At 39.8% G+C, this 19,137-nt stretch overlaps 6 protein-coding genes across 6 annotated transcripts; 4 read left to right on the plus strand and 2 right to left on the minus strand. All coding sequences in view use genetic code 12, as the record gives it.

The window, feature by feature from the left end:
* Nucleotides 1-69: 69 nt before the first annotated feature.
* Nucleotides 70-593, minus strand: PVL30_001121 (uncharacterized protein; the record flags this gene model as incomplete). Its single annotated transcript, XM_061119206.1, has 3 exons — nt 70-227; nt 267-384; nt 537-593. 3 exons carry the CDS (start codon nt 591-593, stop codon nt 70-72), a joined length of 333 nt encoding a protein of 110 aa, XP_060975189.1.
* A 3,783-nt stretch (nt 594-4,376) lies between these two features.
* PVL30_001122 (uncharacterized protein) lies at nt 4,377-5,135 on the plus strand (the record flags this gene model as incomplete). The annotated part of the gene is made up of 1 exon (XM_001528583.1): nt 4,377-5,135. One exon carries the CDS (start codon nt 4,377-4,379, stop codon nt 5,133-5,135), a length of 759 nt encoding a protein of 252 aa, XP_001528633.1.
* Nucleotides 5,136-5,234: 99 nt separating this feature from the next.
* On the minus strand, nt 5,235-7,806 carry CHL1 (ATP-dependent DNA helicase chl1; the record flags this gene model as incomplete). The annotated part of the gene is made up of 2 exons (XM_061119207.1): nt 5,235-5,266; nt 5,316-7,806. 2 exons carry the CDS (start codon nt 7,804-7,806, stop codon nt 5,235-5,237), a joined length of 2,523 nt encoding a protein of 840 aa, XP_060975190.1.
* Nucleotides 7,807-8,090: 284 nt separating this feature from the next.
* Nucleotides 8,091-10,307, plus strand: PVL30_001124 (uncharacterized protein; the record flags this gene model as incomplete). Its single annotated transcript, XM_001528585.1, has 1 exon — nt 8,091-10,307. The coding sequence occupies one exon, from the start codon at nt 8,091-8,093 to the stop codon at nt 10,305-10,307; it is 2,217 nt and encodes a 738-aa protein (XP_001528635.2).
* A 3,391-nt stretch (nt 10,308-13,698) lies between these two features.
* Nucleotides 13,699-17,034, plus strand: REG1 (protein phosphatase regulator; the record flags this gene model as incomplete). Its single annotated transcript, XM_001528586.1, has 1 exon — nt 13,699-17,034. One exon carries the CDS (start codon nt 13,699-13,701, stop codon nt 17,032-17,034), a length of 3,336 nt encoding a protein of 1,111 aa, XP_001528636.2.
* Nucleotides 17,035-17,966: 932 nt separating this feature from the next.
* Nucleotides 17,967-19,037, plus strand: PVL30_001126 (uncharacterized protein; the record flags this gene model as incomplete). Its single annotated transcript, XM_001528587.1, has 1 exon — nt 17,967-19,037. The coding sequence occupies one exon, from the start codon at nt 17,967-17,969 to the stop codon at nt 19,035-19,037; it is 1,071 nt and encodes a 356-aa protein (XP_001528637.1).
* Nucleotides 19,038-19,137: the final 100 nt, after the last annotated feature.

Consider the following 19,137-nt stretch of genomic DNA (forward strand, 5'->3'; position numbering starts at 1 on the left):
TAACGTTGCTTTCACTGCTTTCATTACCAACACGACCCAGAACACTTTGCAGTCGTTCGCCAATGGTCATTACTTTTGTACACGACCTTCCAAATCTGGAGACAACAACTCATTGTTCCAGACTGGTGGTACAACTCCACCTACACCACACAAGCTGTGGTTACTTCTCTTAGGCTTCCTTGGTACAGGACACACTACACCACCATTACGTACCAATACACCACTCGCTCATTCCAGGAATTCCACCTTGACGATTTGTTAGGCACTGAACTTGACACCTTCATCAAAAGTGTCAAACTTGACCCTGCTGCTCCTCACTGGCTCATCACTGCCCTCAACATCATCAAGATTACGATCACTTATTGTTCCCTGTTGTTCCACATACTTTCAGGATGGGCGTTACCTATCATCACGTTCATCTTACTTACCACATCTATCACATTCTTCAGAATAGTCTGGTCAATCCTTACTTGGCCAATCAGAGCACTCCAACCCAAACGGTTCACTAATCACAATACGACCCCAACAGCCAATACACCTGTCACGTCGATACGTACTGAAATCACCCACGGGTCCAACTCACCGACCCGCATAGTAATCGAAACTCTCCCCGAGTTAGTCGCGCAAATACACGGAAGAGCTCAAATCCCAGCAGGCAGACAACCCTGGCATGCACGCTTGACCACATTCTGCTGGATGCTCATTCGTTGGATCTTCCTATTCCCGTTTCAGTTAACTCGGTGGCTTCGTGAGTCTCGTGCACGAGCACTCACTAGAGACTACAGAGATTATCAACTTGTTGACCTTGACTTCATTTCCCGTGAAGCTCTTGCTAATTCACTTTTTCCACAAATTCGGTTGGTTCGCTTCGACCCTGAGCGGTTATACGGTGCCATCATCAGAGCAAGTGAGAACAGGAACTGGAACGACAGAAACACATTCACATCTCGCAGAAGCAAATTCCTTAGGATGACTACCTTATGGCAATTCCAAACTGAGTTCATCAAAATGGGCCTCTCCACTGATGTCTACAACACGCTCAGCGAACAAGCTAGACAAACAGTCCTTGAGTTCAAAACTCCAGTTCTGGATTACCAGGAAACCTTAGACCTTCTTCGCGAGCTTGATCAAATCCCCTACCTTTATAAACATTTCAACTCTGTTATGCCAGCCTTGCTTAGAACAGCCTTCTCCAAGTCAGCAATACACAATGTTATACTGACACTCTACGACACCACCCAATCCTACTGGACGTTAATGAGTTTACTTGATTCAAATTGGTATGACCTTGCTGTTAATGTTCCTGCGAGACCTTCCACTAGGCCGCACCGCAAACACCACTTACGTAATAGTCGCCCTAGACTCATCACACCCAACATTGTGTCAACCACGACAGAGACAATCACTCCCAGCAGTATTATTCCAGAGATGCACACCACAAGTTACCCCCAGACTGGTTATGTTGCCGCTGCCTTAGCTACCCAAGCCAAACACTCCTTCTTTGTGTCCATCCTTTTGCAATCCACTGACGTTCCAGAGACAATGGGCTACCTTGACCAACGATCCACCTTCTCCTTCATCAGCCCAGCACTTGTGTCTTCCCTTGGATTTGTCACCTCATCACGAGCACAACGTATTAATCTCGCAGCTTTTGGTCAAGGTGCCCGCACGGTCACTGCTCCTACCGTCGACGTCGACTTCAACATCAAAGACCACGATACACCATTTAGCTTCACCTTCGTTGTTCACGAAACCAGGATCGCCCCTATCCTTCTTGGAGCGGATTGGTGGGAAAAGTATGAACTTCTTTGTGTTGTTGGTAAGAGATTGGAGATTAATGGTCAAACCGTCCTCACCATTCAAGGGGAGGAACACCAACTCATCTTCAGTACCGACGATTTGGATCCACCGCCTGATCCTACACCACCACTTTTTGCGCATTTGATTCAACAGTATAAGAGCAAAGCGCCCACGCTCACACTCCCTCCGGCACGCAGTACTGATTACGTCATTAACATTCGAAAAGATGCGATTATTAAGCCCAACAGACCACACTCGAAGTACGCAGTTAATGCTGAACAAGCCATCATCAACAACACTCGCGAACTTCTCCAACAAGGGTTAATTGTCCCATCGAAAGCACGTCACTACTCCTTTCCTTCCGCTGTCCCCAAGAAGAATGGTACGTACCGTATCGTGTATGATTTTCGAGCAGTCAATGCCTTAACGGTCCCAATAAACTCCACTTGGAACAATTTTCGCGAGCTTTTGCCTGGCATCACCGGCGCCACCTGCTTCAGTACCATTGACTTGTATAGTGCCTATCACCAATTGCGCATTGCACCACTGACTCAACCTTGGACTGCCTTTTGGACCCCAATTGGTGTCTTTGAATTCTTGGTGCTTCCCTTTGGACTCACCGACGCACCTGAGGTTTTTTGGCCGCTACATGAAGCAACTTTTTATGGATATGCCCTTTGTCCGAACCTACCTTGATGACATTCTTGTTTTCTCCGAAAACGAGAAAGTTCACTATAGCCACCTAAAGAAGATCTTTGAACGTCTTGCTCAACACCAACACACCATCAATTGGGAGAAATCAGTTTTTGCTCAACCTGGGATCCAATGGATCGGTCACCTTCTTACCAAAGACGGGGTCCTGTCTACTGACACCACCAAAGGCCAAATTCAGCTGCGAGATGTGAATGTGTTTCTGTCGTTCCAGTTCCTGTTCTCACTTGCTCTGATGATGGCACCGTATAACCGCTCAGGGTCGAAGCGAACCAACCGAATTTGTGGAAAAAGTGAATTAGCAAGAGCTTCACGGGAAATGAAGTCAAGGTCAACAAGTTGATAATCTCTGTAGTCTCTAGTGAGTGCTCGTGCACGAGACTCACGAAGCCACCGAGTTAACTGAAACGGGAATAGGAAGATCCAACGAATGAGCATCCAGCAGAATGTGGTCAAGCGTGCATGCCAGGGTTGTCTGCCTGCTGGGATTTGAGCTCTTCCGTGTATTTGCGCGACTAACTCGGGGAGAGTTTCGATTACTATGCGGGTCGGTGAGTTGGACCCGTGGGTGATTTCAGTACGTATCGACGTGACAGGTGTATTGGCTGTTGGGGTCGTATTGTGATTAGTGAACCGTTTGGGTTGGAGTGCTCTGATTGGCCAAGTAAGGATTGACCAGACTATTCTGAAGAATGTGATAGATGTGGTAAGTAAGATGAACGTGATGATAGGTAACGCCCATCCTGAAAGTATGTGGAACAACAGGGAACAATAAGTGATCGTAATCTTGATGATGTTGAGGGCAGTGATGAGCCAGTGAGGAGCAGCAGGGTCAAGTTTGACACTTTTGATGAAGGTGCCAAGTTCAGTGCCTAACAAATCGTCAAGGAGGAATTCCTGGAAGGAACGAGTGGTGTATTGGTACGTAATGGTAGTGTAATGGGTCCTGTACCAAGGAAGCCTAAGAGAAGTAACCACAGCTTGTGTGGTGTAGGTGGAGTTGTACCACCAGTCTGGAACAATGAGTTGTTGTCTCCAGATTTGGAAGGTCGTGTACAAAAGTAATGACCATTGGCGAACGACTGCAAAGTGTTCTGGGTCGTGTTGGTAATGAAAGCAGTGAAAGCAACGTTACGTTGGAAACGTATCGCAACTTGGGTAGCTCGGGGTTTAACCATCTGGTTAGGACCTCCATGTGACATCTTGATCCGGGAAATAGCGTAAGTGTCAAACTAAAAGGTCGATAGGGGTTCGAGTGTATTTACTATCTGAAGAGGTATGTACAGAGGAGGTCTATCTAACTGGGATCTTGGTGGTTATTTAAGCTCTTCTCAATAACCTCAGAAGACGTAGCACAATGTCTATCTCGGGAAAAATACCAGCTCTCTAATTGGCGAGCGTATCGGCAGTTCGCTAGTCAGATGCCAAGAGGCGGACAAACTCGAGAGGACAAGATGGTGCGGCATTTCAGGTGTTCTACAAGAGGTTAGTAAGGGAACTGCCTATGCGTTGGTAGCGAGCTTAATCACGTCGTAGATGCCCTGTGTGCGACAATATTAGTCTTAAATATTAAATATTTAAGAAAAAAAAAAAAAAAACTAAAAAATAAAAAAATAAAACAGAAATTTATTTTGATCTCAGAACAGTCGTAAAGAACCCAAAGCATATACTATTACGGAACCTTGTATCATTATTCTGCTCTTCTCCGATCAAAATCACACTATTTTTTTTTTTCAAGAGGTGAAAGAATTAAAACAAAATAAGCAAAAACTTTCAACTACAAATGTCAAAAAAACTGTTGGCATCAGCAGCATATGACTTTCCCAAGTCAATTAAAGATTTAATCAAAAACGTCAACCCATACTATGTACCCGAACCGGAAGTTTTACAAGATGATCAAATCATTGTCATCAACAATTTTTTTTTCAAAAGACCTCTGTCAAGAACTCATCAAGTCATTTGAGTCGCAACTAAAGCTAGAAACAACACCATTGATCAAGAGCAAAGAATATGCCGCTAGATACAACGATCGAGCGTCGATAACTGATGCACAAGCTGCAGACGTCTTATGGCGATATATAAAACACATTTTACTAGCGTCGACAAATTCCTGTTATGAAGGTGGCAATGGTAATGATAAGGAAAGTAGTAACAACAACGAAGGAGAAGACGAAGATGATGATAATGACGACGATGCTGATTCTGATGCTGATGCTGATCCTGATGCTGATCCTGATTGTGCACGGATTAGACGAATCTTTTCCTCGGCAGTAGGCTTGAACCCACAGTTGCGTGTCTACAGATACACCCAGGGCCATCATTTCGGTGCACATTATGACGAATCAGTTACATGTCCTATCCCATTAAAAGGCAAAAAAATGGGCAAAACAGGATGGACATTGTTAATATATCTCACTGGTGGTGAGGAGTTTGTAGGTGGTGGGACAATTTTTCACCCAGAGTTTCATAGAGGAAAGCAAATCTCAGACTATATAAATGTTCATCCGAGTAAAGGCATGGCATTATTACACAAACATGGAGATTCATGTTTGAAACACGAGGCAGAGATTGTTAGACGTGGTGTTAAGTGGGTATTAAGAAGTGATGTCGTTTATCCTATTTAGTGGAACGGATGGGAAAAGAAAAAAACTTTTTTGTTTCCAGAAAAGGATCGAAAGTATTCGCTGTGGTATTGTTTGCTATTCGATCACGAACCCATTTACTTAATTTACCCTGAACCTTAGGCGTCTGATATCTGTAGTCAAGAAGGATAATAATCGCATAATCTTTGGCATGTCGAATACTTCGTCCGATACTTTGATTAACTGCTTTCATGCATAGATTATCGTAGTATTCGTATGATTTGGCTCGTGCTTGCTGTATAGTGCCACCTTTTGTTATAACTTGCTCCTCGATAAAGTTTCTTTTTGCCACAATTTCCCCAGAAAAGGCATTCGGGTATGGCATACCAACCATTATGACTGCTCTTGCCAAATTGTCTGAAAAATTTATCCCCTCAGACATTTTTCCACCAACAACTGCAAGCAAAATGGCACCTTTGCATTGAGTATTAATGACGTAGGAATATTCACTTAGCAATGAAGTCAGCTTTGTGTTTTCTACTGACTCTTCGAAAACCTGTTTTAGCAGGTTGAGTCTTGAATATATTGTTGTTTCTCTCCATATTTTCACAATGTCACTGAGCAATTGGTAACTGCTAATGAAAACCACTATGCCCGCTGGTACAATTTCACAAATTTTGATTAGGAACTCGCCTAGTCTTTTAAATTGATCCAGATCATTACGTCGATTGTACAGAAAATCAAAGTTTCCATAATACTGGCCTACGGGGATAACTTTCAAGTTATTTTTCGGAATAATATGCCCACATGCAAACTTTTTAATCTTGTTATGTTTGATGGAGGGGAATAAATAATCTGTAAAATCGCTTGTAGGTTCCATTGTACCGCCACAAAGAATCACACATTTCGCTTGATCGACAATTTCTTTAAACACGGCACATGGGTCTAACAACATGTAATTTAGTGATACTTCACAACCACCATTATCACCATATATTCTGTCCCAAAAAAATTTACCTTCTTTTTTTGGGTACGAAAGACATTTCAAAAATTTAACAATATCAAACAATATGGGGCTCGACGAATTAAGTTTGAAATCAGTTCCGACATCCTCTACGCCAATTTTTTCCATGTATGACTGTAATTTAAAAGCTATTTTGGATTTATTTAGGTAAGCTTCCATCTTATGGATGTTGACTAGATCCCCTGTTGAACCTTGAAAGATTTCTTCACCAACAACTTGATCTCCCAGCTTTGCGGATTTTGCCAAATCAGATTGAAGAAAATCCATGAGCAACTTACAAAGCTTTGTTAATTTCATTAAATTAATTCTATTGCCACTATTGAGTTTTTTCAGGAACTTGGTCATGTAAATCTTCAAGGCTTTGATTGTGCGAGAAAGTTGTGCTGCAGTAATTTTCACGGAATACAAGGATGTTAATGTATCAAATATGTTGTGGGCTTCGTCGATGATAATGATTGAATTCTTGATATCAAGTTTCAAAGCATCACGAGATCCGCTTTGTAATAGTAGTTGATACGGAAGAGAAATGACCTCTGCCAGTTTTATACCCTCTCGCACTGAATAGTATGGGCATGTATGTAGCGAAGAGCCCAAATCGCCCAAATCTTCAATATCTCGAATCTGTGCCAAACTCAAGTCTGCAAATTCTTTTGTTGCCGATGAAATGGTTGAACTGTTGCTGGGGTTTGGCAAATAAGTGCACCCTTTCTTGGTTTTTTGCAAATCAATACAGGCATCGTTTATGCTTTGCTCTCCTTTCCTATTCTTAACTTTGTCGTTGATACAAAGTTGTTTTCTAGAACCCAACGGCAAATATTTCGTTCTTTCTTCCAAGTCTTTAAAGGATGCATCAAACTTGGTTAGTCGCAACTGGCTTGAAAATTGATTAAGTTGTGAGTGAGTACGCGAAGTGAAAAAAATCTTTGTTGGACATTCATCGTCGGTAGCAGCAGCAGCAGCAGCAGCAGCAGCATCATCAACAGCATTAGATCCAGATCCGTTGTTGTTTATTATGGAACTCTTCATTAACCTTTCAATTTCAGTTGAGAGTTGTAAGTTTCTAGATTCCACGTCATTTATAAAAGATTCTTGATTCGTTTCATTGTAATCATTTGGAAGAAATGATTCTTCAGGATCCTCTTGTGTTTGTTGTTTTCTTGCCACGTTTCTAATCTTAGTTCCAAGATTTGCCTCTTTATTTTTTTGGACACGACGCTTGTAGGCTTGATCCACCTCATTCAAGTGTCGCTCAAAATCCTTTAATTTATTCTTTGATTTATCCACTATACTCTTTTGATAAGCCATCTTGACCCATTCTGGCTCATCATCATCATCATCATCATCATCATCATCATCATCATCATCATCATCATCATCATCATCATCTTTTCCTTTGGTTCCTTCGTGATCTTCTCCCGCCTGTTTGTCATCATTATTGGAAACATTTCCCTCAAGTAACTTGGTGTTGAGGTTGTAATTTCGCTTGTAATCTCTTAACCAGGTCATCGACGAGCATATTATAGATAATGTTTTTCCCGTCCCTGTTGGACTTTCAAACATACCTATTTTGTAACCATTCTGCAAAGTTTCGTATAGCGCATCCATAAATTGTAGTTGGATATCATACGGATCGTATGGGTGGTGATAGTCTCGACATGTCCTTGCTGAGGGTGATGGCAAACTTGTCATTGACGACAATAAATCAAGCAACGCGTGTGGAGTGTCTCTTGTATTATATCTTTTTTTTTTTTCTTTTTGCACCTGTTATGATTCGAATCTGGTGCGCGCGTCTTTTCATCGTAAGAAGCCCCGTACCGATGTTTTAACACAATAATCATATACACACAAGTATATATATATGTATATATATATATATATATATATATATATAATTATCTGTATTAGTATCTTTAATACCATATTTAACACCATATTTCTTACTAAAATAATTTAAGCTTTTTTCGAACAATCCAATGACGAGCATTGGTGATATTGTGCTTTCCAGGGTCAATCTTGCTTTATCGCGACATGATCCGGTCCAATGGTCCGACAATTTGCAATTGGCATTGAATCTGTATACGGAACTAACCATTCTTGAGCCCCGGCTTCCAGCTTACCATCAAGTCATCACCAAGACAAAACAAAATCGAAACGCAATTCTTCATGCCAAAGAGTTATTCTTAGCGGGAGTACCATTGCATACTGAAAGCATTGGCGAACTACCTTTGGGAAGGTTCCTTAAGGTTATATTTAAGAATGCAGATGAATTTTTCACCGGCCTACCGAATGACCCAACAATTGTTTTACACAAATGGACACCTATATTTCCCCGTACGCGAGATTGTTGGCTTGGCGTACTCTTCAATACGGGGGAGTTGCTAGTTTTGGGGAGAGAGTATTATAAAGATTCTTTTAGGTATAGAGTCAAGATCAACATGTTTGAAATATTGGTTGAATTATACAAGATTCCATTCGTTGATGATAAGTGGTATGTCAGTGCAAAAGAGTTTGAGCATTTGAAGATCAAGTATTTTGTATTCAATATGGTTGAAGATGTATTACATTTGGCCATAGTGGATATAGCCAATAGAGTTTCCATCTTCAAGTGGGCGCAAAGGGATATAAATAAAGAAGGAAAAGAAAATGGTGGTGCTTTTGAGTTTACTTTGCAGCTTGTAAAGCAATATGACTTTGGCAAAAGTATTTTGCGAATCGTTTGGAAAGAAAATGTCTTTTTGATTATTGGACTTGACAACTCGGTTACTAGATGCACCAGTGATTTTGAGTTGAAATCAATTCTTTTTCCCGCTACACGAGCACAAAATCAACACAATGATATTTTGACAGTTGAAGGAAGACAAATCATTGTTTCAACATTTACATCTAAGGTAGCAGTATTTGATTGTGATAGCAACCAAAAGTATGAGTATGACACAGGCTCGTGGTGTGCAACGTCCTCATTAAATATAGGTGTATGTGACAATAATGTGTTGAAAATCCTTATTAGTTTCGAAGATGGCACACTATCAACCATTTTATTTGATTTGGCAAAGGCAAAGGCAGGGGAAGGGACAGGAGCAACAGCAACAGCAAGGCAACATTGGTTTAGCACTATGGAGAATGATCAATCCTTGCAGTTGTTCAAAGAACGAGTTCTTTATAAATATGAAATGGCCAGTGGAGAAGAGGAAAATGTTGCTGAGGGGGGGAACATCTTAATTCATAATGCCACATGCCTAACCAATGATGTAGTTGCTGTCGTTTATAAAGTTTTACCCAAAAACGCAGTGCATTATCGAATACCATCAGCAACATTTGCAAATTTGCTGTTTGTCAAATTAGATAGTGCTATTGGGTTACCGAAAAACATTCAGCATACTACGTCGATAGCAAAAATTGTAAAGGAATATTTGAGCAACTACCTAGCGTTCCCCGTTGTAGTTGATGACATTTCAGTTGCCCACGTTGATAGAGTAAGAGATTTTGCTGAAGACATTGACGAGTATGTTGAAGAGGTGTTGAAGAACTGCAGTATACCAGATCCACCTTTGGTGCAAAATAATATGAATTTGCAACAATCGCTCTCCACCTTATTTATCAAAAATTCAAACAAAGTAATTGAAACTTTGCAGTATCAACAGACTTTGACTCGATTGTTGTTATCGGCATTGCATAAGCACAACAATGAAAGCAACCCCGATGTTGGTCCCTTGTTTCAAAAAGTAAAACAGAAAAAGCAAGAGATTGAGAATCGGTTAAGACAATGTTTGATAAATATAGTGCTCGAGTCATTTGTCAAAGCTGGTAATTCTGTCTCGACTGTTGACAACTATATCCTTTTGTCCATGTCCAAAGTATCAGAACGAGCAACAAACATTGAGGTTTTGCTGCAACTCCCAGAGCAAATTGTGCTCAAGGTTGAAGGTAGTAGCATCGCGGAAACTTTTGAAATTCCACGTTTTGGCTTAGAGCCATTTAGAGACAAGATGGTTTATTCTACTACTAATCATGGCTGGGCGACGTGTGATTTAACATATTTGCCAATTTTAACCATGAACAATCAAGTAGACGAGCTACAACAATTTCGGTATATTCACCCCAACGATGTTTCTGGTGAGTTGGCTGTAACATTGTTGAATGAACTAGACTACTGTTACATAAGTGGGAATAGAAAGTACGATATCAGGTGACATAATGATAAGGCAAGCTTAGATATTAAAAGAAGGTTTATACATATGTGTGAATGTTTGACAACTATGTATCGGATGTTAATGTCCGCTTAATCATATTCCCCAATTCTCCTTATCCTCTTCACTTTTTTTTTTTCCTCTTCTTTTAGCACGGTAAGTTGTAACGTCAAAATGTGACACAAAACGTTCTCCCTACAGCCGACGCTACCTCTTCCTCTCCTTGTTTCACTTCCTCTCCTTTCACCCCCTCCTCCCCCCCCCCATCCTTCTCCCCCACAAATCGGAAAAACTTTTTCTCATCCTGTATTTATTACTTACACTCTCCCTCGTCTCTCCATCAGCACCACACCCCCACCAAAAGAAAAAAAAGAAAAAAAAAAAAAAGAAAAACTATAACCAAGAAATAGCAAGTCACGTGTTTACAATATATTGTATGCAAAATATGTTTAATATGCAGAATAGCTATATCCAAAACATGTTGTGGTGTGATTCCTATATACAAATATACATATGTATATGTATATGTTCCTCCCACATTTTCCCACTCGTCATCGCCTTCACTCACTCATTCACACACATATACACAAGTACAGGCACAGTCCCCACTATTCTGCACTTAGGCATGAGTCTGGGGTGATGGGGGAAGAGGAGCTAGTAGGTGTGGAAGAGTGGAGTACCCAGGCAAGAAACGAAGCTTCACAACCTTTTTTTCTTAAACCTTTGCATCATTATTATCACTATTATTATTATTATTATTATTATGAACATCAGATTTGTATGTAACCAAGGCTAAAATGAGCATTATTGTCCTCTGTATATTACGTGGATACGACAAGTTTTGCATAGAAAAGGAAAGGAGGGAGGAAGGAAGGACGAAAGTAAGTTTTGACTCAAAAGTCTTAGTTTGCTAAACCTCTTATGAGTTAATAAAAGCATAACCAAATGTATTCTCTTGCTTTTTCTTTTCTTTTCTTTTCTTTTTCTTTTTCTTTTTCTTTTTCTTTTTCTTTTTCTCTTTGTCAAGTTTTTAATTATACCTCAATTCCTTTCTCTTGTGCCTTCTATTGTTTGTCGTGGACTGCTGATCCTTTTGAATACAAGAAACAGCAACCATACGCATTTGACAGTCATGGGATTAAATATAGAAGATTAAGGAGAATGGAAAAGGAGAAAGGGAAATAAGAAAGGAGGATGAACTTTGTTAAAAACAAGATTGTTGTAAAATATACCCTGTGTATAGCCTCAGTGACGATTAATACTTTGCAGTATTGAATTTGCCATTTTCGGAGCTTTCCGGCAAACACTTATTGACATGCAACTAAAAATATTGCCATCTTTTTTTTTTTTCTTTTTTTTTGTTTTTTTGCAGCAAGCTTGCGATGCTAATTTGTAATGCATTGCAACATATACTCTTCTATACTGCAAAATCCTCATGGACAATAATCTTTCTTCTTCATGTATATTAACACCATTCGGAGGTCTTTTTTTTTAAAAGAAAAAAAGAAAAAAGGGAAAGAAAAAAAAAAAAGAGAAGGAAATAGTTTCAAGTGTATGTGTATAATGCAAAAGATCAACGAGGGATGGCGCGGGATTCCAGATGTGGGTAATGTGAGTGATTGGGTGCTGCATAGGCAAAGAAAAGGCGCAAATTAAAATCGACTTAAAAAAAGAGAACTAGCATTCCGAAGTATACAAAACAATCCAGAACAGAACAGAACAGAACAGAACAAAATTACAACTCAACAGCAAATTTGAGTGTCTTGAAGTTTGGTTTTATATTCCTTGTATGTTTGTATTTGTTTTTTGGCCTTCATGTTGTTGTTTGCTGGTTTTTCCTTTTTTTGCTCTCTCTCTCTTTTTTTTTTTTTTGTTTTTTGTTTTCAGTTTCCGAGACTTTGGTTTTCGGAGAGATTAGGAAACTCAAATTTATTGGCAGAGGAGGTGTGCAGGTGGAGGAGTCAACTTCAGTAAACTGCTATTTGTGATACACGTTCGGATAATTAATTATCATATATAAAGTCCTATCGATTTATGCTTTCTTTCAACAAAAATTCTGGTTCTTTGTTTCATTTTATTAGGCTTTGACCATTTTTGCACAGTTTCGACGAATTATTTCTTTTTGTCCTTGACCTTGTTTCTCAAATATATTATCGTTAATGATGATGATGTTGCTGCTGCTGTTTTTTATTTTTTGTTATTTTTTTTTTCTTCTATGATTTCACTATGAGAAAAAGTAGTTTCCAGTGTAGAAAACCGTGAAAAAAAAAAAGAAAATGGAAAAATAAAAAGCAAAAAATAAAACAAATTTGTCTGGGTTTAGTTTTTATGGCCCAGTAACCAACAACATGGGACTAAAGCGATGAAGAGCTTTTGGGCTAAATGATCTGAGAAGTGTAGATGGCGAGTATGCGACAATGTTTGATGGGGAGCCTTAACTATCCTTCTTATCAACGATGGTGAATAGTATCTAGAATTTGCCTCGTTCTTTTTTAACTGTTTGTATCGCAACTATTTACGCAAAAACATTGTCATCAATTGACGCTCTTTTTATCTAATTACCTCTTCTTAGCTTATTCTCTTTCTCTGGATGTAATTTCCACAACATGTATAACAGTTGAGATAATGTACAAAACAACTAGATTTAGTTTAAGTTGATAGAATCTTGTTATCGTGCTTATTGTTTAGTAATCTTACACAACAGCTCTTGGGTTATCCCCAATATTGTGTGTTTGTGAGGAGACATGTAGGGCAGAGAAAATTAAAAATTAAAAAAATAAAAAAGAATAAAATAAAATAAAATAAAAAAAATAAAAAATAAAAAAAAAAAAAAAAGAATTTTAAGAGAACAGTTTTTGGATGTGTCCCACGCACACACACACACCCACTCTCTCTCTCTCACTTGCACTTCCATTTTCAATCACTCACAATAAAGCACAATAAAACATCACTCTCCGACTCTCTGACTCTCGTGCTCACTTTACCACCCATAGACTTACTTTTAATTAAAACTCATCAACCTTTATACCATCATCTACTCCTAGATACACAACATCTTACACATACATATCCACTTCATAAACCCTTCTTTCCCCGCCCCCTTCTTTTTCCTTTTTTCGTTTTATCAATACTATTTTCCAAAAATTGCAAACTAAACAAACAAGCCCTTGACCAACCCATAAACACTAACACTAACACTAACACTAACACTAACACACACACACACATATATATATATATATATATCAACATACACACACAGAAGCAGCTGGTTTTCTGACTTCAAGTATTACAAATACAGGAAACTATTGGCTATATTAGATACATCAAATATACACTCATAAAAGTATTTACTCTTTGGAAGCTCAATATATAGATAGTCAACTATTCAATAATGTCTGGAGAAGTCTTTACTGGCGGAGCAACGACGTCTCAACATGTTGATGCCGAAGATGATGATCATTTCGAAAACACAACTTTCAAGCTAAAGAGAACGAGATCGTTGGGTTTGCTTGATGAATTTATCCCCGACAAGGCAAAAGAACAAGCATTGGAGGATGGCAAGATTTCGCAGAATCAAAAGCAACACCTGCTGGAGCTACAACTGCAACTGCAACTGCAACTGCAACTGCAACTGCAACCAAATAACCTTGATGGCCAACAGCTGAATTATCCAACAGCTGGCCAACCCTCAAGTGCCCACCACCCTGAATCCGACGACTCAAGCAACAGCAGCTACTTCAACCCCAGCTCTGCGGCAACTTCAAACACGGCTTCAGCAGCAACATCAGCATCAGCGTATAGTAATCAATCAACTTCAGTGTCGTCGTCGCCGTCACCCGTGCCATCGCCAACTTCGGCTGCGGCTCTACACTTGCAATCACCAGAGTTGATTCCATATGACGATACAGATTTGGCAGCGGAACCATCGCAACATGTAGATTATCTTTCACACCAGTGGAATGTTTCTGACATTTCTAAATCCTGGCGATATGTCATATCTAAGAAGAAAGATGTTGCCAATGCAGCAAGACTTGAGAATGCATCATGGAGAACTTGGGCACAAAGAAGGTCTAATTTGAAGACAATCAGCCCTGAGGTTGTGAACTGGTCTAAAGACAGCGACGTCACATGGCTTTACGGACCAATATTTATTAATAACAACGGCTCAAGTGGAAATGGCCAGAACAATGGAAATGATGAAAATGACGACAATCACTCATATGACGAAGACTCTACTGCAACAAATGCAGTTGCGGGTGATATATCCATTGCAAAGAAGCCTAAAAACAAAAAGAATGCCCCAAAACCCATTTTGAAGAAACGAACTGTTGAAGAGTCCATCATTAGCCATTCCAACTTGTTGAAGTTGCAACTTGCCACTAGTCTTTACCAAAAGAAAAAGGAACAAAAAGCGAAGCAGCAACAACTGCAACTTAAGCAACAGCTGCAGCTGCAACTGCAACAACAAATGCAACTGCAACAACTGTATCAAGGGCAAGCAGGTGATAATGGCAATGAAGACGAGTATTTCGACTTTGGTGCACTTCTGAATAAGTTAAATGCGCAGTATAACAACAAGACACCTACAGATAATTCAAATGTGGCAAAATTACAGAACTTGTTGAACTCGTCAAATTCGTCATCTTTGTCAACTATTAAGCAAGATGACAACACAGCACAGGAAGAAAAGCTGGGGGCAGGTGAATTTGGGTCTGGCACTAATTTACAGCAACAGCAATCCCGTGAAGGAACTAATTATTCACAAGGTGAAACTGGCCACGATGCTTCTGGTGTTACTGGCGTTACACCTGTACCAAACAAGAAAGATAGGCATATTCATTTCAACGAAGAAGTGCAACAGTGCATTGCCTGTGACTATTATCTAGATGATTATGACGATGATGAATATGACGATGGCAATGGTGGCAGTGGTTATCGAGGCTACAGCTCTGATGAAGAAGATGACACTGAGGTTTATGACGATTATTCCGATCAAGTTAATGACAATCTCATCAGAAGCCAGCTTTATGCTGATGATGATGATGATGATGATGTTATTGATGGAGATGGTGACCAAGGCGATAGCGAAGACAATGACAATGGCGATGACGATGACGATGACGATGACGATGATGACGATGATGACGATGATGAGGGTGGTTTCTTCCTCCAAGTTAAATCAAACTCAAGTGCGCCGTTGAAGTTGGGTGGAAATGGCAATTCCAATAGCAATGTGCAATCTAAACGCTTAAGCAGTAATCGTCGTCGTTCATCTGATGGTGACTCTTTATCTACTACCAGCAGTAGCTTAAGAAATTTGGAGCTCATCCGCCGCTTGCCTTCGACAACTATAAACTATGGCTCCGATGAGGATAGTAGTGATGAGGAATTTCCATACACCTCTAGTGTCTCGCACAATGTCAACAATGATAGTAGTAGAGGATACGACTATTACTATGATTACAACACTGTGTACACGTGCGATCCATCCCACCCTTCATTGAAAAGTTATCAGAATACGGATGTGGTTGATGTTCCCAAGGATCTTGAAATTGAATCTAATATGAATTATGAACTTATTGATGATAAAGATGTAACATCCCAGCACCCACATGTTGCCGGTGGTGCTTCCCCAAGTATTGGTCCAGCACATCTGGGGCAATCGCCAAAATTACATAGTCAGATATCACCTCAATTGTCGACGACGTCTAATGAATCCACGGGAAACCACGCGGTGAAGCATTCGCCATTCCAATTGAGTGATTCAGACTCTGATTCAGATGATGAAGAAGCGGACTGTTTGAGTATCGGTACCAGACGCTCGAGTCAAGGTATTATTGACCTGGTAATTGACTCTAATGGACTTTCCGAACTTCGTAAAGAAAATACAAATCGTAATCAAGAGGGTAAGGATGAACAATCACCATTCAATGGATATCATCATCAGGATCCCGTTCCAGTAAATGAACATGTGTCAAGCATCAATTCGCGCCATAGTTCAAGCGCGCTTTCCAAGCAATCGAGGAGCACAAACTCTTTATCTCAACAATTTTTTGGTGGCCAAAGTGGACTTTCGGATCAAGATAGAGCTTTGAGTAAGCTGTTTTTAGGTGATTTGGCGGCATCATCACCATCATCGTCGACATCATCGTCTACATCGGCACAACATCAACCTGATCGATTAGAAAAGCCAGTATTGACCAGAACTTTATCCAATACAAACCCCAAATCATCTCTCTCTAGAGCTAAAGCTACCTCAGAGAATGCATTTGGTGTTTCTCCAAACTCATCACAGTCATCTTCACCCATAGGATACAGTCCTGGTTCGGCTTCGGCTTCGTCCTCTGCTTCTGCTTCTAATTCTAACTCTGGTATGGCTCCCGTATCACAGACCAAGAGAGGACAATTCTTATTTGATGGTGATTCAGAATCAGAATCCAATTCGGATGATGACGAAGGAATGGTGATTGGTGGTGGCGGGGGAAACCGCTCGGGTGGTGGAAATCGGGGTCAAAGCTACAGTACATTGAGCCATTTAGCGGACAAGAGTGGAATACGCAATCAAACCCAGAACCAAAACCAAAACCAAAACCATTCCGCAACCTTACCTACACCATATTCTATCAGCAATGATCAAGAGGGAGAAGATGGCAAAGATAAAGATGCGAGTACAAATTTAATTGGTCAGGCAAAGGGTCTTGCCAAACACTTTTTTGGACAAAATTGAGAGTACAGGGTATTTATACATAAACTCTTACAAGAGTCTCGAGTTTAGACTGTTAAACAACATACAAATATTCAATTCTGGGAAATACAGCACGAGTCTTTGAAAAGAAGTGGAGAGCTTAGAACGGTGGATATGTGAAGAGTTTAGTAATATACACTAGTATAAACATATACATAAATGTATACAAAAATATATGTATATATGTATATATGTATATGTATGTATCTATGTATGTATATGTACACAGGATCGTATAGCATGTAAAATAGAGAGAAAAAAATACTACAATACAAAACAAAGACTTTTTTAACTATTAAAGGAGAAATCTTGGTAAGTGTATGTATGAACAGAACATATACGAGTTGACAAGTAATGGAGCTTCTCTGCGTGTTATGGTGAACGTCTCTGTAGTGGAAAAGAAAAGTTGCAGAAAAAAAAATGCAAAAAGTGGAAGGAATGAGAAAGTCTGAGGATGATAGCAATAATAAAGAGTTTGGTTACGAATGTGTGACACAAAATATTCCGCATTTTGAGTGCCTTTTTTGCGCTCCTATTTTTTTTTTTTGTGATAACGAAACTATCACAATTCACCTCAAGCTCGCCTCACGCTCGCCTTGACTCAATTAGTCTGATACAAGCTCAAAACTATCATCTATACTTTTGCGAGTATAAAAGTAAACGTAGAAGCAACAACAACCAACAATATAAATACGCGGCTTCTAGCTCTATTGACGTTCAAAGAGTGTTTGGCTTTTTGCAAAATCTTTTTATTCAATAGCTAAACATTACGCATATATTTGTTACTGCTCACACCTTAAAAAGCGGTAGCAGCAGCAGCAACAACAACAAGTATATCAAGAGCAACAAGAACAGCAAGGATAACCACACGCTCGCTTCCATCAACATTCTTCTTGTCTTAAAACTTCCAGTCGATGCTATATTTCCTACTTCAGCCGTTTCAACTTCCGCAGAACCTTACCTACACTAAACCTGGAGGTCCAGGCTCGGGTGCTGGTAATAGCGACGATGGCAAATGTGAACTAATAGGCACATTTTCTCTTTTCACGCAAGCTGTTTTAGGTGTTTTATGTGTATCGAGTCTTTTGGCTAAAAGATATTTTTACGAGTATCCCATACGACGAACATGGCCCGTGTGGTGCTTTGATGTGAGTAAGCAATTGATTGGTGCTTTTGGAGTGCATATTTTCAATGTCATTTTGTCGATGTTGAAGACTGCTCCAGAGTTTGTTTTGATGATGAGGAGAAATCGAAATGGTGGAAGTAATGGAGGAAATGGTGGTGATGGTGGTGGTGATGGTGGTGATGACGATAATGATACTAGTGATAACGATGACCCATGTGATTGGTATTTCTTAAGCATTGTTTTAGATTGCACTATTGGCGTCTACATTCTTTACTTGGTGTTCAAGAGTATGAACTACATTTTGAAGCATTATTTTCGTGCGACTCAAATCAACAGTGGTGAGTATGGAAATGTTAACCATCCCAGCTTTAGGGCTTTTGCAAAGCAACTCGCGGTATATTTCTCCAGTTTGATGATTACAAAGATTATCTTGTATGGCATTGTTGAGATCTTTGAGAGGCAGTTGTTGTGGATTACATCGCATATACTTTTGGCTTGGCTCGATGAGTACCCTGATGAGTTTGAAATATTTATGGTGATGTTTATCATCCCTATTGTGATGAATTGTTTGCAGTTGATCTTGATTGACAATTTCATAAGAAACCAGATGTGGGTCGATGGAAATAAATTATTAAGTTTAAGGTTCCCCAAATGGGACTTGGAGAGTGCAAGTGTGAGGAAAAGAGAGATTGATGAAATTATGGGAGGAGAGCAAGCTGCAGAGGCAGAGGCAGAGTCGGGGAGAAACGATTCAAGCAGAAGTAAAAATAGTGCTGATGTTGGTGAAGAGAGTATAAGTAATACTGATGGGTTAAGGAGCCCGAGAAGTCACGACTATGGTGCAGTTAATGATCGATGATCAATCCAGAAGAAGTAACAAGTTAAGAAAAAAAAAAACATGCAAGTTGAAAATCAAAAGTAATATTCGAAGGAAAGTCCTTCTAAAGTCCCATCAGTCC

This window comes from Lodderomyces elongisporus, chromosome 1 (genome assembly GCF_030384665.1).
Source record: "Lodderomyces elongisporus chromosome 1, complete sequence".
NCBI lineage: Eukaryota > Fungi > Ascomycota > Pichiomycetes > Serinales > Debaryomycetaceae > Lodderomyces > Lodderomyces elongisporus.